The sequence below is a fragment of the Rhagoletis pomonella genome, unplaced genomic scaffold, assembly GCF_013731165.1.
Source record: "Rhagoletis pomonella isolate Grant_MI unplaced genomic scaffold, Rhpom_1.0 Rhpom_scaffold_00011, whole genome shotgun sequence".
Classification (NCBI taxonomy): Eukaryota; Metazoa; Arthropoda; class Insecta; order Diptera; family Tephritidae; genus Rhagoletis; species Rhagoletis pomonella.
In genome coordinates this window covers 16,788,726-16,812,353 of record NW_023458565.1, presented here as the reverse complement: position 1 = coordinate 16,812,353, position 23,628 = coordinate 16,788,726, and the positions used below count along the sequence as shown (strand labels likewise).

The 23,628-nt window shown below is 35.5% G+C and overlaps 3 protein-coding genes across 3 annotated transcripts in view; 2 read left to right on the top strand and 1 right to left on the bottom strand.

The window, feature by feature from the left end:
• Nucleotides 1–2,118: 2,118 nt before the first annotated feature.
• Nucleotides 2,119–3,258, top strand: LOC118746946. The gene has a single exon (XM_036480939.1). It carries the CDS (start codon nucleotides 2,119–2,121, stop codon nucleotides 3,256–3,258), a length of 1,140 nt encoding a protein of 379 aa, XP_036336832.1.
• A 2,272-nt stretch (nucleotides 3,259–5,530) lies between these two features.
• LOC118747237 lies at nucleotides 5,531–6,681 on the top strand. Its single transcript, XM_036481223.1, has one exon. It carries the CDS (start codon nucleotides 5,542–5,544, stop codon nucleotides 6,679–6,681), a length of 1,140 nt encoding a protein of 379 aa, XP_036337116.1. The 5' UTR covers nucleotides 5,531–5,541.
• A 5,747-nt stretch (nucleotides 6,682–12,428) lies between these two features.
• LOC118747187 (NGFI-A-binding protein homolog) overlaps nucleotides 12,429–23,628 on the bottom strand; it is a 102,373-nt gene continuing 91,173 nt past the window's right edge. The window contains exon 5 of the mRNA XM_036481177.1: nucleotides 12,429–12,458. Coding sequence (XP_036337070.1) covers nucleotides 12,429–12,458 — 30 coding nt within the window. The remainder of the gene's footprint in view (nucleotides 12,459–23,628) is intronic.

The following is a 23,628-nucleotide window of genomic DNA, read 5'->3' as shown; positions in this document are numbered from 1 at the left end:
ATATGAATTTTTCGTTTTTCTTGAGAGTTCAGTTAATTTTTTCGCCGAACATTAAATACCCGGCGCAAGTATTAAATATATGTGACCTGGTCAACGGAAAGGGGGCTTAGGTGTCAAAAAATCAATTTTCACTTTTTGGTTGATTCGGATGGAAGATGAGATGCTTTTTCACGTGGTGAAAAGCAGAAAATCCTAACTTGCTTAGAAGTGTACTAAAAATGTAAAGAAAGAAGAGTAAAAACGAGTAAACGAAACGAGTTGCTTACTTTTAACAGCTTTTTCACAGAAAACTAGTTTTCGCACGTAAGCTCCCTTTTCGTAGACCAGGTCACATATATTTTTTCACCTTTCCGAAAGCAACCGCTATATGGTAAGCCGGGGTGTATCAATTTGGAGTAAATTACCGTCTTTAAATTTCGAAATATGGAAGTTTCAGGCATTTCTGAAATTTACCGTTATATGAAAAGCGGCCGTAATTTTAATCCGATTTCAATAATTTTCAATGTTTTGTTTATATGTGGCAAGCACAATAACCACACCGAGTTTGGTACAAATTGGTAGAACGGTTACCGATTTACATATATGTGACCATAAGTGGGCGGTGCCACTCCCATTTTCCAAAATTTTACCATAAACGTATTTATTGGTAAAGAATTGTTGCAAGCATCAATTTTGAATAAAAAAGCTTCAATATTTACTGATTCATCGAAGATTTTGTATGTCTCTAAATTACCGTTATATGGGATGTGGGCGTGGTTATCGTCCGATTTTAAAAATTTTCGGCGATTTTGTATGTTGGACCAAGGCCAACAACTGTGCTAAGTTTGGAAGAAATTGGTGCAGCCGTTACCAAGATATACACATGTAACCATAAGTGGGCGTGGCTACGCCCATTTTCCAAAAATGTTTAATATTCTTATTTTTCGTCTAAAAATTATTGTAAATATCAATGTTGAGTGAATTTTTTTCAGTAGTTACTAAAATATCGCAGTTTTCGTATTTCTGGAAATTACCGTTATATGGGAAGTGGGCGTGGTTACAGTCCGATTTCGCCCATTTTCAATACCAACCTACCTTGGATTAAGGGAAACCTACATACCAAATTTCGTTGAGATATCTCAATTTTTGCTCGAGTTATCGTGTACACGGACGGACGGACGGACAGACGGACAGACGGACGGACAGACAGACATGGCTTAATCGATTTATTTTTTCATCCTGATCATTTATGTATACATTTGTCTATATCTATCTCGATTCGTTTTGGCTGTTACAAACAACCGTTATGTGAACAAAATTAATATACCCTTGTGCACAAGTGCGCTCGGGTGTAAAAAAATTTAGCAATCGTGAAAACTCACCATCTCTATCGAAAACCAGAAATCGAAAAAATGAACATAAAAGTGCAAAAATTTATGGAATCAATAAATTTATTTTTAATGACTCTTTTAAAATTTTTTATTAGGTACTTTTGAAAGTTGAGCGCATCTTCAGTTTATAGAACTTTTTATTAAGCAAGTAGTTTTTAAGGAAAGAACACAACCGACTTCAAATTTAGGGGTACCGTTAATTTCTTCATGATCCAATCATCGGATCTCTAAAACAAATTACGGGACGACCCTTGAGGTACCATCTTTCCAATAAGAAATGGATTATTGAAATCGGTTCACGTGGTCAAAAGTTATGTATTCCGGCGTATTGATAACCTCCTCTTTTTTTGAAGTCGGTTAAAAGTGTTTGAGTTCTGTTAATCTTATGTAAATAAAGTGCAGTTTATGAATTTTAAAATGTTTATTTATTTATTACATACTGTACATAAAACTTGCATGAATGTATTTTAAAGAGCGTATTATCTGAAGCAAATTTTCAGTATTTTCCGGTAATATATATTCAGAAATATAAAACCCCCCTAAAATATATTCCTGGGTGCGCCCTGGGTGCTGCTATCACCTGTTAAATACGCCTTGCTTGGCAGTCTTATACGAAATCATCAAAAACAAAAATATCAAATCTTTCAGTCATCACCTATTCACGTAAAAACATAAATGAGCACATAGTACAAAAAAGAAAACAGATTCTAGAAAACTAAAGAACAGCACCATTTAGCAGCCCCTCGAAATGGCGCCTAAAGCACAATTCACTTTAGAAGAGCTGACCAAAATTGCCTTGGGCGCGCCAGAGATGACCATTACAAGTGTACATGTTCTGCACAGCCTGGTCGATGTGATACTCAAAAAGCTTGGCTGCCAAGATGATACAGTTTCGATTTGCGGCGTAGAATCTGATTGCCTAGCAGAATTGTTAAATAAATCGAAGTCAACACCGATAACCTTTGACGACAAGCAGCTGATCGTAATTGCACCGAAATTGAAAGTTATTGCCAAGCTAGAGATGTCTGTGGACGAAATAGAGGCCAAGTTCAATGAACACATAAAAGTCGCGAAAAAATTCAGTCAGTTGCCACAAATAAAATTCAACAGCAAGGACTGGGAACAATTCACAGCACAGGTGGAAAGTCAATGCATTCCATGTGAAAAGGAAAGAGAGATTACTTGCGCGCTAACTGGCGACATTGACTTTCTCATGAAGCTACAGCGGCGTTTAGCAGAGCCCATGGTTTTGAATCTATTTGAATTTGAGCAGGAGATCGCCGCGCTCAATGATGATATGAATGCATTGATTGAAAATGCCGCAGCCAATTTGGATAAATTGGCCACGATTGAAGGATGCCTGCTTGCGGTTGATAAGCTACGCTCGGAAATCGAAGAACATAATAACAGGTTTCTGCATACAATGGCGGAAGTGCAGGACATCTTAGACTCCAAGCTAGATAAAGTACAAATCCAGGCACTGAAACAATACGTTATGCTCAGTTTGAACTACGTAGAAAGGCATATAAGAAATATACAAAATAAGGCGGACTGTCCAAAGACACCAGGCATTATCACCAGCGGTGTACGTTGCTTGTCGTGCGGCGATCGTCGAGTCTGCGTTGAGAAAGGTGTACATGCGACAGGTATTTTTCCAGATGCACATGCCTTCAAGCCCACACGCTTGCCGAGAGTATGCAAATGCACGAAAGAGCAGTCTCCTGTGATTTTGAATGCGAATATGGTGTCCAAAGTGATTAGGTTGCGGCATGCCGAACCCGAATTGTTAACTACTAATATTGTTTCAATAGATGATTGTAAGGCTACGTGTCTTGAGAGTTTAGATGTCCTACAAGGCACCGATGGTTTAACATACCGCAAGGGTTAAACGCTGCGAAGATCAATTTCGGGAAGCAAATATTTGAAAGTTGCGTACATATATTTCTTAAACATTTTTCTTATAATACAAGCAAATTTTTGATTCTATATTTTTCAAAAATCTTGATCAACTAAAACAAAATTTGTTGGTCTACCTTTGCGTACAGGTTCCGAAGATTTTCTGATACTGAAAAATATCGAAGTATCCCAAAAAAATTACGAAAAAGTATTCCTATGAGAATCAAAAAAAGGCGGAAAAATATGGTAGGATCTCGAAAAGTCCCGAAAGATCTTGAAAATAGTGCGAAAGCTTTAAAAAATTTAAACCGAATGCGAAATAATTTAATGTTTTATATTCCGAAGAAAATAGATTGGGGAAAATACCGGTTATTTTTGTATTAGAAAATAAAAGACAAATATAATCGGCTAAATAAATTAAATTCCTGCAATGAGAGTACTGAAAGGTATGAACTAGGGTGTTCTATTATTCGCCGTTTTCCGGAAACCGCTTCGCCAGTTTCAAATTAGGAAAAACACAGCTAAAACTGTTTTATTTTACATATTTTCTTTACAGTAATAAATAATTACTATAAATTGCAATGTGACATAAAAATAGGTGTAGCAGTGATTTAGAAATCACACGAAATTTTTCCCGAAATATATTATAAGTAAAATTAAAAAAAAGTTAAAAATTCACACATAAAGGTTCGTTTCCAGCTCACAAGAGTAATATTTTTCTTTATTTCTTCTGCCCGAAGACGTACATTGCCTTTGCTGTAAATTTGCTTGAGAGCTGGAGCTGAATTCTGTAACTATGAGTTTCCAAGTGTCCACAAATTTACACCAAGCTATAGAATTAGTAAAAATGGTCCATCTAATTCCATTTCCAATAAAATCAATATTTGAAGCTGCAGTGAAATTCTAGCAATTGCTACGCTAAATTTGTGTCGCCAAAATTCTCTAAAAGAAAATCAATGGGCCTAAAAGTATACAATAATCAGCCAAATCTGACGATAGATGATGCCTCTCTTCGCATGCCCGGAAAACCCGACAACGCTAACGGCCTTGTCCTTGTTGACCAACCCCACAGAAGCTGCACGCTTCCTGGGGCTGCCGTTAGTGGAACTTGACGACAACGACTGAGATACCAACCGTCCTGGGCGGGGTTGTTGGAGCCGCTACAACAACAACAACAACAACAACAACATAGATGATGCCAGTTATTAGGCGCACCTGCCATTCTCTTGCAGATTTTTGGCAATCAAAATTAGCGACAGCAAACGTTGGAATTCGGCTTCTGGTTTACTTGGTATTCACAAAATCAAGGTTTCAAAATCGTTTAAAACCGAGCCAATCACCCTAGTATCTATGAACGTATGAATGGGCATTAGGGTGCAACCCTCTTCTTACAAAAAAAAAACGATAATGCTTTCCCATGGGAAATATAAAGCTTATTCAGGCTTGTCATGAGTTTAATATTTACTTTTAACTTTTTGTTTCAATGTACTTACTATGGGTGCAAGATAAATACTCAGGTGAACTTTTTTTCGGGCGAAACCCAGGATAAGACAGATTATATTTTAAGATTTTCACGAAAATATTTCTACAAAATGTTAACATTTGGGTGAGGTTGCCTGATTTGAAAATATCAGCGCCTTTATGTTACTTTATGTTAAGTGGAAGTCGGCTCAGGATGGCACTGAGTCCGAATGGAATTTCTTCAGTACCCTAAGTCTAGAAATCCGCCGTAAAAAAATTCGGTGGACTGAAGAGGTCATTGAAAAGAATCTTCTTGATTTTGATGTGCTAAGAAAATTCGAAAAGCGCTGGACTAATTGTAACGAGCTAAAAGGACCGCTTTACCGCCGTCAGCTGTAATCCTGAGTAAAGCCACAGGCGGCGGAAGCACTTAAACAAGTTTTCAAAATTTTGAGGTCGAATTCTCATATTTCAGAGCAGTATGGATGTGGTATTCAGACTTATCATAACTTTCATTTTCCCCGAACCGGTTGACTTTTCACTTTTGGTTTTCATGAATTTCTTTATGGGCGGAATACAAATTTTCGGGTGAATTTTTTTTTCGGCCGAAACTCAGCACAAGGCATATTTATTCGATACAAAATTAGTTTTTCTGGCAACAATCATTTCAAATTATCAAAAAACTTATCTTCACTCAAAATATTAAAGTTGAAGCGCCAGAAAGGGCACAAATCACAACCATTAATTTTGCTTAACATTACATCTGACTTCGAAAATGTTTGCATGTCAAAGCGTTGCCTCTTTCCCAGACAAAATGACCACAACGCATATTGAAGTGACTTTGGAACAAATGCTGCAAATGGCACTGGGAACCCCGAAAATTTCCAGTATTAATCTATCGATTCTGCATAGCCTCTTCGATATACTGCTGAAAAAACTCGACTGCCAATACGAAAAGGTGGAAATCGATAGACGAGATGGCGCTTGCTTGCAATCCATTCTGCGCAAGAGCAGGATATCACCACTGCCCTTTAATGTAGAAAACGTCGGATTGATTTCGGAGAAGTTGAAAAAATTACGGCATTTGGAGGAACGCCATGATAATCTGGCAAAGCAGCTGGAAGAGCATATTGAGCACATACGTACTTGCAATGAAAAACATAATCAAACATATGCAAAGAAGAATTGGGAGCCATTTTGTGGAGCTTGCGAGAGCTTTTGCGACAAACCTGAACCTCAGAGCGAATTGCATTGTCTGCTTTTAAGAGACTACAATTTCATTAAAAAGAGCAAGCAAATCGTTGAAGAACCACTAATAGGACCAATTATTGATATGAGAAAACGTTTAAAGACATTGCATGGCGAAGTGTTGGATTATAGCCGCCGCCTGGCGGAGAAGTGCGAGCGTTTGGCTTATATAGAGGTGCTGGTGAAAGAAATCGAAAAGCTAAGCAAACTGATTGTCATTGAAAAACACCTCTTTACGGAAGCTATGCAAGAGCTGCAGGATATGCTTGATGCGAAGATTTATAAAGTTGTTCTACCAGAATTGAAGAGGTACATAAATATTGAGATCGAAAAAATTCAAAATATTTGCAAAACTTTGAAGAAAAAATCCGCATGCCTAAAGGCAACTGCCTTTGCGGGCCAAAGTAATAGTTGTCTCTCGTGCAAAGGCAAGCTGACATGCACACAACGACCTATCCTGATTGCGCCGGAAAGAAGTGTTAAAATTGAGGAAATCAAAATGCGTAAAATCGCACAAACTTGCAGTCGCTCAGGTCCATGTCTTTCGAAAGAAATGGAGAAGAAATTACTGCAAGGGCTCGAGCGTATCGAGGAGGCAACCGAAGAGGCTAAAGTTAGTAGAGAAATGAGCAAATCATGTCACTTGGTCACCGATCACTTTAACGTTTTCGAGGGTACTAATGGCGTCTACTACCGCAAGGCTTAGCGTACGTTGAAAAAATTCTTTGTTGAAAAAAGATATCTATGTATTTTAACTCCTTATTTTTATGCAATTTTATTAAATGTATATTCATTTGCGAGCAGATTCAGTATGCTTAGAATTTAACCGACTTCAAGAAAAGGAGGTGGTTATCAATTCCTCGGAACATATATATTTTTTCATGTATGTTACCGCATATCTTTAGACCACTTTAACCGTTTTCTATATTATTATTTTTTTTAAGGAAAGGCATGGTGCAACGGTAGTCTTACATTTGTATATGAGAATTGAAGTCGGTTTTTTGTTGCTTAAAAATTACTTATAAAATAAACGGTCACTTTATTTTAGAGTAGATTTATTTTAGATACAAAATAATACCTTTTTTTATAGAAGAGGATACGTAGACAGAAAAATTCCGGCAAGCCTGAGAGGCTGCGCATGAACCGAGCGCGTCGATATTTTTACCAGATTAATATAAAACCATTTGAGTGACGCATACCTAGCGCTACCAAAAATTTTACACTGAGAAAATAGTTTAGTTAAAACAACTAACTATGTTTATCTCAACAACAACTCAGATAAATCAGCCACACAGCTGTCTAACTTTTTTTTTTGTGGTCAAAATGTCCACTTGTATAATCAATGTTCCTTATTAGTCGCATTCACCACTTCGTTACTCTTTTCCAGCCTATGGTTATTTTTTAATGCTGCTGTAAGTTTTAGTTACACATAAACTTTTGTTGAAAACTGTTACAACTGTGATTAAAAGTTTGCATAACAGCAAATCGGAGTGCGTTTGTAAACATAACCACGACAGCAGCTTTCATCATAAATGCAGACGTAGAAGGGATGCAACAACCAGCAATAGAGCATAGATGGTAGGTACTAGTTAGGTTAATAAGTACTTATGCACATACACACATACATACATATATATGTCTGCATTAGTACGCAGGAAGTAAGGCTTAATCTGGTGGCGAACCACCAAGTAAAAGTTGTCAGTCGCTGTCTGCCAGTGGTTGACAGGCAACAACATCATCAACGTTCAAGAATGCAGAATGTTGCAACAAATAGGAGGGAAAATGACACTCGACTGTGCAGTAAGTCCAGAATATATGTTTTAATGTCGCTGAAGTGTGTTATGTCACTGAAATGAGCTGGGTATGAGCACAAAAATAAAAAAAAAATATAATGGGGGTAAATCAAAATGCTATGCTATGGGGCCCTTTCGTTGTGCGAACAATTCAACGCAAGGAAAAAGAAGGAGAATGGCATAAAATACTAAAGCAATGAGAGCCCAACTATTAAAGCTAGGCAGCTGGCCAGACCAAAAACATACAAAACCATAAGCACACATTTAGGAGCTGCATAGGAATATACGAATGCAAGCATGTATGTAAACAGATAGAGCTAATATGGTAGAATAGGAACATACTATTAACATGTACATGTGTAAACGTATGTAAGTTATCACATGTGACTCAAGGCCAACAATAATAAGCGACATCCGCAAATCTCCTGAATCTGCAACATAACACCAGCCTGCAAATGCAGGGCAGCTGCATATCAAAAGCCAGCTTTGTAGCTCTAGCGTGGGAGTGAATTTGTATTATGCTGTCATAATGGTCACATATGGCTCAAGGCCAATAGTATTGAGCAACAGTCACAAATTCCCCGAATCTGCAACATAACACCAGCTTGCAGGTGCAGGGCAGTTACATAGCGAAGACCAGCTATCTAGCGTGGGAGTGAATTTATGTTATGCTCCACGCTATCATCACACTTAGCGCAGTCAGCGGCGTTCCCACCGACGATGGTCGCGACTGCAGCTTATTTATTTGTAAGTGTATTTGTAGAATTAGATTTCGATTTAAAGTAGAGTAAAATAGTTTTTCAGTTTAGTTTAGTTCGATAACTCATCCCGACTCGTCCAATGAGCGGGCAATAAATTGTGTTGAAGTCAACCAACGTGTTTATTTATTTAAAGAAGGAGGTTCCAGCAAAGCTTCATAAATCTGCTTAGATATTTCACTTGTTCGACTACCAGCACAGCATCATAAACTTGGTTAGATATTCCACTTGTTCACCACGTAAAGAAGGAGGTACCAGTGGATTTTCGTAATTTGTACATGTACATATGTATGTACATAGGTAAAATGAATGTTAATCACTTGGTGTTACAGAATAAAAAAAAAGTGCACAAACTTTTAAAATGACCTAGCACAGGTCATAGATCTGGCCAATTAATTCACGAAGCTGTTTTCAAAATTTTTCTAACACCATCAACTCCTCAACTTACTTCCCCCTTCTCTACTCTTACTTCCGGCACTAAGGAATTTTTAGTTCAGTTAATTTTCAAGCAATTTCAAATTTGTACAGCGTGGCGACGAATAACTGTCACCCAGGTTTTTTTGAGAAATAAGAGGGTCCTTTATAGATTTTGCGAAAAAAGTATTTTATTGTTAATTTTCCACAGATTTTACTTTAGTTGTATTAATTAGTTTTTAAATCTTAATCCCTATTTAGATTTGCCAGCAGCGTAAACTTTGAGAGAAAAGTTCATTTGGCACGCAAGTCTTTTTCAGGTGTATTTTTTTTAGGCTTTGTATAAAAAATTACAAAAAAAAACTGTATACGGTTGTTCGAATGAATGGCCGTCCTAGTCAGCAGTTCCGAGTCTATTCAATTTTTTCGTATGAGGCCTTATGCTGGGACAGAAGGGGGAGTATAAAGGATTCAAAATGGAGAAGATTAGCCTATGGTTACAGAAGATATGGAATAAATTAATTGACTAAGACCTGCGTGCCAAATGAACTTTTTTCGCAAAATCTATAAAGGACACTTTTATTTCTAAAAAACTGGGTATTCGTCGCCACGCTGTATATGGTTTTAGCAAGAATAATATTGGTACTATTTAAAGATATAATAAGTTTTGTAAACACATTGTAAATTTGTGGAAAATTTTTGGAATAAATCTGAAATTTACACCAATTTTTATTATTTTTTCCACTTCTACTACATTTTTTCCCAAAATTGCATAAGAAAATAGTCTTTTTTCTTCATTACTTTGGAAAAATTTTTGATTAAATGTAATTAAACGTACCACTCATTAAAATGAATAAAAAAGTTGTGAAGTTATGCCATCTTTTATAGAGACTAATTCAAATTTTTCCATACGAATTATCGAAACCTCCAAGTGAATCCAATTCAACTGATCCAAATGTTCTGTGAATTTACATGGAAGTAATTTTTGAAGAAATTTTTAGAAAATTCATATCTTCCGAAATTGTCCCTTGGGTTTTATAAATGATACCTAGTTTTACTCGGAATCAAACATTCTTTTTTAAGTAATGACTAAAAGAGACTATTTTCTTTTGACATTCTGCCATAAAATGCTGTAGAAGTGGAAAAATTAATGAAAATTGGTGTGGGTTTTAGATATCTTCGAAAAGTTTTCTACATATTTACAATGTATTCACAAAACTTACGGTTTTTTAAGAATAAGTCTTATTAGGTATGCCCGCGGGCTCCGAGTGGTATGAGCAACATTTTTTAAATGCTGCAAGTGCTGAGTTTTCAAAAAGTTATTGTCTAACAGCACGACTTTTGCTACAAGCGGCGTTGCATATGCAAAGGCGCTCAAATCAATACTACAAAAATATCGATATTGCCAATACAAATATGACAAAAAACGTTATTATTTTAGTCTTAATGTTTGATTCGACACCGTTTTGAATACCCCATATGTAAAATTTCTTAATTTCAAAATCGGGAACAGGATTCTTTCAAATTGAAATTTTTCGAATAACTCGAAAACCGGTTTTGGACAAAAGAGAGTAATCGAACACCCTAATGGTTACCAACGCTGGTCTAATTCAGCACGAAAGAGAAATGTTCCCTCCGCGTTTTTTTTTTGCAGTGGAAGGTGAGCGCAATTTCAGTCTAAATTCCAAAATTTTCAACATAAAGCTTTTTTATGCCAAGGTCAATAATTGTACTGAGTTTGGTACAAATTGATAAAACGGTTACCGAGATATAGTTGCAGTGAACTAAATAAAAGGTGGGATGCGACATTTTAGAAATTTGTGGCTATTGTCTTTAGTTTATTTAATTTTTATTATTTTTGTATGAAAGTTAAGCTGATTACATAGCAAACACGATATAAATCCAAATTTCAATCTTTCTGCGAAAATTGTGCAAGTTCTGCAAACTTCCAGCAAAATTTCTATTTTTCTAGTCCATCAAATTTTAATACAACAAAGTGCAAATTTTAAGTATCTAGAACTTACCGCTGAATTTTGGTATTTTTGTTTGACGTTGAGGGTGGTCCGTATTTTTTTTTTGTACAAAAAAAATCGTCGAACATAAATTGCCGAAAATCAATGGTAAGACCTACCAGAACAGCCCAAGGACTTTCATTTGACACCTCATTTTCGAAAATCGAACGAGCGGTGCAGATCTGAAGACTTGGACTAAAAATGCCTTTGGGTATTAAATTTATACTAGTGAACCCGCATCGCGTTAAAACGCTATAATTAAACTTAACTTTTTAGAAAGGTTAAATCCTATTTAAAACCTCGAAAAACATTTTCTAATGATTCATCTAAGCGATTTCTTTGTGATGAGAGGTCTCACGATGTCGGTTTTCAATTCATCAATTTTCAAATCACTTCTAGAAAGATTCTAACTTCAAAAAATAAAACTTATTGCACATCTATATCAATCGAAGTTCTTTAATTTGGCTTCCCATTTTGGAAATTCGAAATAACGGTGCAGATCTAACGACCTAAAAAAAATGGTGGAAACCCTAATTAAAAATATTATCACCTTAAAGTTTTCCAAAACTCTATCGCTTGACATTAATATTTAAATATTTCATTTAACTTGTCCATTAATCCATTTGGATTCATATCCATCTTTTGACAATTCGTTTAACTTATTGAATAATTTTAATAAAAGTTTTTCAACAGGTGGCAAACCTCTTCTGACACCCTAAAAAATTCGAAATGTTCAATATTTCTTAACTCTCATTCGTTTGATACCCATATTTTAAAATTTCATGTACATAACTTTTGTATAATTAAACTTAGTTCGACTTTCAAAACAGGCGACAACCCTCTTCAAAATTATTTTCGAAAATATCCTTAAATATCTCTCGTCTGACATAGTTATAAATATTTCAAGTAACTGATGAATTACGTTGAATTTAATTTTTTAAATTCGGGGCAACCCTCCTAAATATAGTTCAGAAAAAAGGACTTTAAACCCATTTGCATTGATAACCGTGCTTTTAGAATTAATTTAGCTTATTAAATAATTCGAATTCAATGTTTTAAACTGGTGGCAACCCTTAAACCCATCAAAAGTATTCTAAATTGTCAAACTGAAGGTTTCTTAAATTTCTTTCATTTCCTTATTTCTGACACTGATTTTTAATATTTCACATAACTTGGGTATAAAGTAATTTCATTACACTTCTCAAATAGGTGGCAACCCTTTTTAAAATATTTTCAAAATACTGCCTGGCACGGAAAGGAGGCACGCCACTTTGACTCTTCATAACTCCCTTTCTATTGCAAGCACGCACTTCTAACTCATTGCATTCGATTCTTCTCTCTAAATACTAAATATCAGCTTATTATAAACTCAAGAATGAGCAATTAAATTATTTCTGAATTATTTGCGTATTTGCTTGAAAATATGTACAGTAGTCCTTTTTTGGATTTACATAATCTACACAACATACATATTGTTCAAATATCTTTGAACATGGGTATATCTGCCTAAGTAAGATAATAAATATAGGTAGTAAAAACATTTAAAAATATATGTATACACAGTACACAAATAATCACTTTTTTGTCCTCGGCAATATGTTCAAACATCTTTGAACATGAGTACATATCTGCCAGGGTAATAAAATTTAACATAAAAAATACGTGCATATGTATGTACCTACTTAGACAATAACATATACGCATCCATATGAACATGTATTTAGAAAAGGATCGTTTTGTCTGTACATGCAATGCAAGAAACAAAACATACTTATTTACATACAGAAAATATTTACGTATATGTATACAGTCCACTACTCTGTCAAATGTATGATAAGCAAAGCAATCGAAATTCTCTGCGATCTTGTTGCCTGAGTACGAAGATTGCTGCTTATCATAACATAAATTTAAAATCACATAAATTGTAATACATACTGAAATAAGAGATCAATGCGTTTATCTCTTGCATACAAATATATATACACACATACCTATGCATGCATTAGAAAATGCATTAGATAATAGGCTTTGCATGTATATAGCCGATGCACAAGCAAGCAATAAAAATATAATTAGAAGACCAAGGCATTGGTTGGTAATCTTATGTAAATATACATACATACATGCACATGTACATTTACACACACATACATATATAATTAGTTAAGGAAATAGAGTTAGAAAATTGTATATAAAAGAAAAATGTTGAATAAACTAATCAGATTCGTAAAGACTCTCAACTAATACGCTTCTTTTCTTTCTTTTATACCCCACCAGAGGTAAGGGGTAAAGCATCTAACTATCTGTCTTCTTATTTCTTTATTAAGGTTTTACTTCCCCCCACCAGCGGTAAGGGGTATTAATATTGAAAGTACTAACCTCTTATTTTATTAAACTCTACTTCCCCCCACCAGTGGTGAGGGGTAGAGAATTTTAAAATAAGAGTATTTGTAGTTCGCGCATTGCTGAGCGTTACTTGTTACCCCCCACCCGAGGTAAGGAACAAGTGACTCAGCTCTGCTACGAGCACATATGTAGCCTTATCTATGTTAATAAAGGAGCGAAAATTGTGTGTCCGAATAAAAACTGTCGAGTCATGCGGCAGTGCGAACTAATTGAGAGTTGCCCACATGGAACGAAAGAGCTATGCAAAGTGCCTCTTCTCTAATCTTTTTACCCACACTCCAGGAGACGATGCACTATCTTGTCAAACTTTCTTACAGATATGTATGTCTCTCTAAGTTAAATTATCATTTGGGATTAGATTAATAATTTGAAAAAAACAGTGTCTTATTTACTGATTAAACGTCTCCCTCCTCTGAGTAAACATATTTATTTCTTTTATGGTTTGTTAGTGCAACACAATTCCAGCGTTGTTTGTTAGATTTTCCTTAAACCAAAAATTATCCATTGTGAGCACTAACGCCACTTTTTGTAGTCAGCTTAAGGTTACACACAATAAATCTTTTGACGCCCTCTACTTCGACCCAACTGAAATACTAAGGATGTCATGTCGCACGTAATTTGCATAAATGCCACATCAGCTGGAACTCAGCGAACCGATAAGCAAGCATGCCAACGTCAAAACATTTCCATTTTTGACATTTTCTCTAACTTTTTGTGCAAAACCAAAATGTGTACTTCATTCATACCTTATTATATATAAGTAAGTAGATGCATACATGCAAGCAAAAACACAAAAGCAGTGAGCTACTATAGAATTCATATACGTCTTTTGTAGCACGTACATATGTATGTGTTAATTTTGATATAAATATTTATATGGGTGTGTTTCTGGTTATACTATAATTTCACTTACTTACTTAAACGCTGAATGAGTAAACAATTTTCCGTTGGCATACCACAGAGGGCACTCAACCTCCTTACAACACGTGGTTCATTAATGCATATTTGTCTAAGTATGTATGTAAGACATAAAGTATACGAGTTAGTATATGTATATATGAGTAATATATGCATGCGACGTATTGTATACATAGTATGAAAGCATTAACTTAAAACAAATGAAAGAGTATAGTATGTAAAAATGTGACTGATTTGTTCACATCTGGCGAGGAAGTGCGTAATAACTGAAATGACTGACTTCGTCACTCATACGTCTAGGAGGCTCATATTCACTTCGCCGACTTAATATACGAGTATCACTTTTAATATACTTCGATGGATGAATCGTTTTGAAACTTTTTTTCGCTTTGCTATTATAAAATTTGGCAAGTACTTTAATTTATATACATAAATGTTTAAACTTCACAAACGTATTTGATCTAAGTGTGGTTTGTACTGAATGTGAATTAGTACGAAAACTCACTTATAATTTAAACATACGTCCTTATGCGTCAAAGTCTTTATAGAAATGCTTTAAATATCAACCGAAAATTAATTCCAATAACATTTTTAACCGCTGTATGTATATAAGAAGGTTTCCCGTAAATTAAATATTTTCTATTAGAGAATAATGAGTGGCTTTGGAGAGAGGATTTAATTCCAAAAGGAAATAAAACCGCATTTTTTTTTAAGGAATCTTTTTGACTATACACGAATGAGAACGTGCACATTTCGAATATAGTCTGTGAGCTAGGGATGCTTTTAACCAAGTCATTGAATTACGGCTGATTTTAAGTGTCGTAAAAGATTTTAAGTGGATGATAGCGCGAATTACCTCAATTAAGGCGAATCCTAGCGAGCAGTCCCATACCCTTGGAATAATTTAGGGACGAAGAGGGCAACTAGCGGTGAGCGAAAGAGAAGCTCTTAAACTACTCCTTAACGCTTATTTCCCAGCCAATTCTGCACCATGTGAGCCTACCGGTGTTGATACGGTCGATTGCCCTACATCCTCCGGTGAATTACTGGAGCAGCACCGACTACTCTGGGCGATCGACTCATTCGGGCTCTTCAAGTCCCATGGACCGGATGGCATCATTACTCTGCAGCTGCAAAAGTCTGTCAGTGTGAAGGTTATGTTCATCACCAAAGCGGGAAAAAGCTGACACTTATTTCCGAGGTACTTCACATCCTTCACATTGGAGGGAATTTCAATAATGTGGTACCTGGGGCGATAGAAAGAGCCATCTAGTAAGAGCTCATCTGCCGTATGCTGCACGACAGAACTGTCACAGCGAAATGGGGTAATGCCTCTTACCAGTGAAGAGTGAGTCGAGGCACCCTACATGGAGGCATCCCTTCACCTTTTCTCTGGATAAAAGTGATAAGCGACATCCTGGAGGGGATGGGAAGGAGAGGATGCCAGATTATCGCCTACGCGCATGATATGGCACTGACCGTCAGAGGAAAGTGATTGAAAACTCTGTATCATCTAATGCAAGGGTATCTAAGCATGGTAACAAACTGGTCCCAGCTGCGTACCTTTTATTAATACTAGAAATACGGAGCTCGTACTATGCACCAAGAGGTACAAAGTGTCCCATGCCCAGCTTTCCTCAATTGGGGAACTGTATCACTTGCTCTCTCTGACAGGGTCCAGGTCTTGAGCGTGATCCCGGAAAGGAAGCTATCATGGAAGCCAAATATTGAGGAGCAAGTAAAAAAGGCATCGGTGGTTCCATTTTTCTGTAAGAATGCCAAAAATGATACACTGGCTAGATTAAAACAGTATGAAGCCAAACATGGTATATGGGGCCATTGTCTGGTAGTCTGGTCTGGAGGCTGGCTCCAAACGAATCATTCTCCTTGCACATTGCTTCAAGGCGTGGATCGGAGAATGTCAGTCTCTTGAGTAGAGGGCCAATAAACATTTTTACGGACGGATCCAAGCTGGACGGGAGAGTTGGAGGAGGTGTTAAGAACTCTCAGTAGATCTTACGTCCAGAGGCAGCCAATTGGCTATGCCGACTAGGAGGATAATTATCTACTATGATAGCTAAGCGGCAATAAGGGCGCTGCGATTGCTGATGGTACGATCGAAAGTAGTCAGAGAATGTCCGAACTCTCCCTCAACCGTTTCAGAATACTTCCACCTCAAGCTGATTTGGGTCCCAGGCCACAGTGATATCACTGAAAATTGCAGGGCTGATGAATCGGCTGCGCAGAGCACTCTCCAGGCCATCACCTCGGACAGGGAGGGCATAGGAGTTACGTTGGGAACCTGCGGCCTGCTCCTGGACAGAAGGGCTCATAGTCATAGTCCCGATATGAAAAGTTTCAAGGTATTTCCGGCCGGTTGTTGACCGTGAGGGTAGAAAGGATCGTCTAAGCGTCAGCTCTCGATTTTTACAGGTTTACTTACCGGACGTTCACCTTAAGGACCCACGCAGTGTGACTAAATATCGTCACGGATCTCTACTGTCACAGCTCTTTGGAAGACGAGGTGGAATCATCTCAGCACTTCCTTCCCAGCTGCCCGGCTTTCGCTTAGCTAAGGTTTAAGCGCCTCGGTGCGCATTTCAGATCGTAGCGTAGACAAACTCAAATCAATTACAAGCGGTCAAGGTAATTGGTGCCGTCGATTCAAGAAATCTATTGGCCATCCTTGGTAGTGTCAGAAAAACCAGATAAGCACGCTCTACCTATTGAAACGTTTTACTATCAGCAAAGGTTAAGTTGCCTGGTCAAAAGAGAGTATATTCTAGTTACATTTTAACGGTGAAGACCGAAGGTTACCAAATTATAAAGAAGGCTCTATGTATGGAAGACAAAATGGTATTCTAAAATTCAATTTACATAAAGCCATAGATCAGTTTCAACAAACCTTAGCTGCGCTTACCCCATGTAACTTTCCTGAGCCCTTAACTGCAGTTAAGTTTTTCGTGAAAATGGACTATAATAATGAAAATCTTAAACAATATTTTCCTTGCATAATCCTACGTAGATCGATTTATTTGTTCCCACTTTATCATTACTCTTTTCGTTGAATTTCCAAAATATCATTTCGCTGAAATCTTTGAAATTTTTTTTGCGGCGCTAAACAACTTAAGTCTTCTCTTTGACGTCTTCAAATCCACAGAGAATGCAACATTCAATGCTTGGCGCTTATCTATTCAAAGTTCCTTTTCATTTTCATCCATCTTTCGTTTCAACTTGCGGCTCCTCTGCAAGCAATTCATTTTTCACTGCTTTTTGCCACAACACTTAAATTTGATTTAAAGTACTTTGGTGTAAAGAGCCGATAGAAAAGGTGCGCAGTGCACATGGCAACGACAGAAGGGTAAAATGTGTGCAAAAATGTACTATGTACGGATGGATGGCGCAAGTGCTTGAGTGAGTATGAAAAATTTTACATAGTCGCAGATGGAAGGAAGATGGTTGCCCAGAAGCAGCTGTCAAATGCCGATAGACACGAATATTGCAAAGCGAATTCATATTTCACAACGCAACGATTGCGGTTGCTAAAATGCTTGTGTGTATGTTTGTGTGTTAGACGCTGTACGTGTAAGTAAATGCCTGGAAGCTGCCAGTAGGTGCTACACAGCCGCTCGAGGAGGCTTCAGCCATTATGCAAATGCCACTTAGTGCATATCCCATGAGCGGTTTTACGCTTCCCGTAGTGATGGTTGACTGACTGCATGCATAACTTAAAGTTTGACGTAGAATATCACTCCAGAGACATATGTATTGAAAAATGAAATGTGTGCAGAAATGTGTTTGAGAAAATATTACTCAATCGATGATGGATGGAAAGTTTAAATGGCCGTAGTGTACGAAGTTTAAGTTGTTACGAAATAATTTTTATTTTTTCTGCCGTGTTTAGGAGAAATTTCTCAAAAAGATTTCTACGTATTCATGTATATATTTATGTATAGTGTACTATTAAAATAATGTTGTTGGTATAATTGAGGACAATCGTAAATACGTACATCCCAAGATTTATCGACCTTGGGTGATGGCCGTTATGGTGCTATTAACGCAGACATAGGAAACCGAACATTAAATACCCGGCGCAATTAGTTATTAAATATATGTTTTTCACCTTTCTGAAAGCTACCGCTACATGGTAAGCCGGGTGTATCAACTTTGAGTAAATTAGCGTCCTCAAATTTTTGAAATATTGAAGTTTCAAGCATTTCTGAAATTTAACGTTATATGCAAAGCGGACGTAACTTTGGTCCGATTTCAATAATTTTCAACTTTTTGCTTTTATGTGGCAAGCACAATAACTATACCAAGTTTGGTACAAATTGGTAGAACGGTTACCGAGATACATATATGTGATCATAAATGGGCGGTGTCACTCCCATTTTCCGAAATTTTATCATAAACGTATTTCTTGGTAAAGAATTGTTTCAAGCATCAATTTTGAATAAATTAGCTTAAATATTTACTGACCGTTATATGGGATGTGGGCGTGGTTATTGTCCGATTTTAAAAATTGTTTTGCCAAGTTTGGAAGAAATTGGTGCAGCGGTTACTAAGCTATATACACATATAACCATAAGTGGGCGTGGCAAAGCCCATTTTCCAAAAATCTTATATATTATTTCTCTAAGCTGTTTTTTTTTGTTAGTCTCCCTTTTTCTACTTTTCTATGTAAGCAATTCCACTAATGACCCTCTGAATAACACCTCTGAAGTCAAGAAATTTGTAATTTTATTTTTGTTTTTAATTTACCATTGTTAAGCCACACTAAAGGTATTTTTATTGTACTGAAGCACTATTGTGACTGCAGCATCGCATACATCGTATACGACAGTGGTGGGCGCACACATAATTCAATAATTAAAGGTTCGATAAACTGACAGTTGTCTCCCTCGCACCGCTCCTTTAGCTCAGATATTATTCTTTCTGTTAAAAAAATATTTAGTCAAAAAGTTAATTCTGAATATTTTTTCACCTCAAAATTTTATACAAAAATATATTGTAAGTAACACCATGTTTCCCTCAACTCATGACGCTCATATAACAGTCAGTTTGTAATATGTTTTTATGTACCTAATAAGTATAAGTTCTGATGTACTATAAATCTCATTCATGATTTGTAATATATGTATAATAAAAATAAGGGGTATGTAAGAATAATTGTGTTTACTATTTTCGCGAACTATTAGAACAGTCTGCTTTTATCTATGGCTACAAAGAGGGATGAGCTTACTGTGTATCTCTGTCTGCGCAGTCTGCGCATGGGCCCGCTTGTTTATAATATTCTAATTTTTTGCCTAAACCGTATTGTAAATATCAATTTTGAGTGAATAATCTTCAGCAGTTACTAAAATATCGCAGTTTTCTCGTATATCTGAAAATTACCGTTAGATGGGAAGTGGGCGTGGTTACAGTCCGATTTCGCCCATTTTCAATAATTAATAAATCAATATGAATTGCAAAGTATTAATACTTGGCAACAGAAGAGGGTCTGAGGTATATACATAGATGCATGGTTCTCTATGTTCCCTATAAATCCGTATGTATTATTTAAATTTAAAGAAATAAAAAAAAATTTTAAAAGTTAAGTTATTGAAGTAATCTATGTTGCTATTACTAAGTTTGTGTAATAATCTTATCTACCGATATGTTAAATTAAGGGGTTCTTACGATTTTTTGCGGGTTATAGAATGAAAACTAGGGTGGTCTACTATTTTTCAACAGTTATACCAATCAACTCCCAGTAGAACAAGCCTTTTTTTTTGACCCACTGTTTAAAACATGGCTTATAGATGATTAAAATTTCCACTAAAATATTAAGTACCAAATTTTCCTACGCATAATCGAAAGTAATGAAAAATACTACTAATTTCCACCAAGAACCAACCCTGTGTAGAAAACATTGCGATGCGAAGGAGCAAAACCTTCCTGGGGTTTGACCATCACTTGTGAATGCTACCATAATTTTCACACAGCCACCTAGAAATTTGTAAACGTTTGTGGGACCCCAGAATAAAATAACTTACTTATTTAAAATCTATTTAAAAAATATTCAACTCTTCATTAAAGAAAAAATACATTTGAAAATTTGTTTTTGTTTTATCTCCAATAATTGAGGAGTAAGATGCAGTAAGGGCACTTCTGTTAAGACTACTTTCTGAGATATTATCGTTAGTTTTTTGGCGTGTGATAACTTGTTTGTTGTTGTAGTAATATGTAAAAAAGAAATATTGTTGTGGTATTGAAAACAATTTTTATATTTCTGGAGTAGTAGTTCCTTCAAGCGACGTATTTCAATGTGTATTCATCATGAAAATTGAACGCCGCGGCGCGTGAGTAATGACAAACAACGGAGGACGGCGTGGCTCGGCGGGTATACCCCTCTAGTACCTACTTACAAATATATGTAATATTAAAATAGGGATTTCAACACTTCGTTACATAAATTGCGAATTTAACTTTCGCGTGTCTGATCCAATATAATCTTTTGCGTTTATTTATATAGCATAGAAGTCAGTATGCAAATACATACATATGTGTGTATATAAAAGCATCTCCTACATGCAACACACACACCACAAACTTAATTTCGTACCAGCTTGCCTACGCATAAATGTTGCTCATACGACGTGTCGTTTCACTGCCGTCGGGATGGGCTGCGCAACAATGTCATTGTACATACTTGCATAATTTGTTAAGAGCAATTTGAGTTGAATTGCCGCTCAACACCATTTGCATATACTTATACTCTGATATATATATATATATATATATACATTTATACATATTTACACACGTTTGTAATTACAACAGCTAAGTTGCATGTCTATAAAAGCTGAGTGCTTCTTGTGCATAACTGCAAATCCAAAGGAATTAATTTTCTTAGCTTGCGAATAGCGAAGCTTATATGTATCTGGTTCTCCTTATTTGGCGGTACTATCGTTTGTGTGTATTACTTTCATAATTAGAATAAATGGTAATGGAGATTTTGTTTTAGTGAGAAAAAGCTGCATTTATAAAATTAAATCAGCTGTATGTACATATATGTATTAAATGAAAAGGCTAAATATGCATACATATATATTTACCCTTAAGTTTCTATGAAAAGTTGGATTTCATAAATCAGCTACAAAAGATAAAATTTACTTGTATGATAAATAAAGTTCTTTTAAAAGTAGACTTCGACCAAATAAAGTGTATCATACAAATTTCGTCAAAACACGAATTTTTTAAAGAGGTATTTGCATACATAATTGTAAAGTGTTTATCGTCTTACTGTCCAATTATTATTTTAAACTAGGAGCGTCAGTTACTGTCGAAAGTCTACTGGTTTTCTAATTTTTTAAGACCCTTGGAGAGGTTTTCTAACTTAGCACATCGTTAACTAACTGCTTTGGAACTAAAACGTGACTAAAATTTTTTATATCGTTGAAGGTCTTCGGAGGACTTTGGAGGACTTTGGCAGAACCAACCCAACGACTCCAGTGGTCGATAAATTTCGATAGTTTCATACATATCGACAGTGCAATGAATTTCCAGAACACTCAAACCCGATAACTCAACCAAATTCGATAATTCGGTTAGAGGGCTCCATAAAATTCGATAGCTCGAAAATGTAGTTATATATCTCGATATAAATCGATAACTCGTAAACCTTGGATACCTCGATAAATCACGATAAATCGGTTAATTTTGATAGCTCCATATTCTTCGCAAGCTGTCGGCAAATTTCGATACTTATATTTAGAAAATTCAAAAAACTTTGATTCGATAAATAGAAAAATTTCACAAAATCAATAAATATCGATAACTGGATAAGTTGAAAGCACTCGATGTATTACGATAACGCGATAAATTTCGTTAACTCAATAAATAAGGATAATTCAATAAATATTGATAATTATTAATCTTTATCAAATTTACAAATTTGGATAATCCCATACATTTTTATAGCTCGATAACTATTCGTAAATTTCGACAACCAATTTTCTGTGTTTATAAATTTTCATAACCCAATAAACATTAATCAATTTAAATAATTCCATACGGTGCGATATCTCGATAAACATGGATAACTCGATAAATTTCGTTTACTATAAACTTTGATGAATTTCGGTATCTAACTTAATAATTTTCGATAACTAAATTTTTTATAAATGAATTTCAATAAATTTTCTTACCCTTTCAGTAACCTTGACTCAATTTTTCCTTCACGTTTTTGTCTTAATCCTTATTATTTATTTCTTCAAAGTTACATTTTGGTCGTAATTTTGCAGCAATCTTAAAAGCATAAAAACTCTCCTCATCTACATAAAAATAACTTTGCATTGGTACTCTTAATTATAAAATATATTAATACTGTACGGCATTTGAAGTTTTTTACTACAATATATTTACTGTAATATATTTTTTGCCAAAAAACGGCCGCTGGGTGCGCTGTGAAGCACCAGCCATTATTATAAACAATATTTGAAAATTTCTGGAAGAAACCGATAGTGCCAAGTTCGTAAAATGAATATTGCAATTTGAAAAAATTCTTCGAAAAGACTTTATATGTATCTAAAGCCAATGATTTTTATACGTACGCCTTTTAATATGAACTTACTTACTTAATATACGAACATATTTTCGCCGTTCTTTTTATGTATTTTGGGAAATGGATTGAATGAATTTGCACTGTTCATTAGTTGCTTTATTGGAAACAAATAGTCATAAATATGAATGATATGCTTGAATGCAACGAAGTGCATGCAACTGGAAAAAGAAAGGCGTCTCTACGTAAACACTCAATTCGAACTGTGCATATAATAGTTTGGATTATTTAAAGAGCTACGATGGAAATACATACATATTTCGGTTTTATTAATATTGTTTCTTTAAAAAATATTTTGTATGTAGTATGCTTTTCATTTAAATAATATTCGAGCAAAAACAATTGGTTTGTTTAATCGCTTTTCCAGTAAATGTAAACAAAAAATTTACTTCTATCAGGGAAGATAAAATTATCAAAAAAAGCTAGACCCTGAACGCGAAATCAGTTACATTTTGCTACCTACGCTTTTCGTATACTTTTTGATGGTTAAGTATTAGGGCGAAATTTTATTTTGGTAGTAAATTAGGCCAACAATTTGCTCAGGCTTCCCTATTTAGGAGTATCTGTGACAAATTTTTCAGGATATGCTTTCTTTGAACAGCCTATCATTTAAGTCGCTAAACACAATTTGTATATCATATTCTGAACACACCCGAAAACCTCGCATCTGTCAATGCATTCGCTTATGGTTGGTATAAATAATTTTTATTTTATTTTATTTTATTTTATTTTATTTTATTTTATTTTATT

Excerpts from the sequence above, each read along its gene's own strand:
- LOC118746946 (XM_036480939.1), top strand. The coding sequence starts at position 2,119 with ATGGCGCCTAAAGCACAATTCACTTTAGAAGAGCTGACCAAAATTGCC.
- LOC118747237 (XM_036481223.1), top strand. The coding sequence starts at position 5,542 with ATGACCACAACGCATATTGAAGTGACTTTGGAACAAATGCTGCAAATG.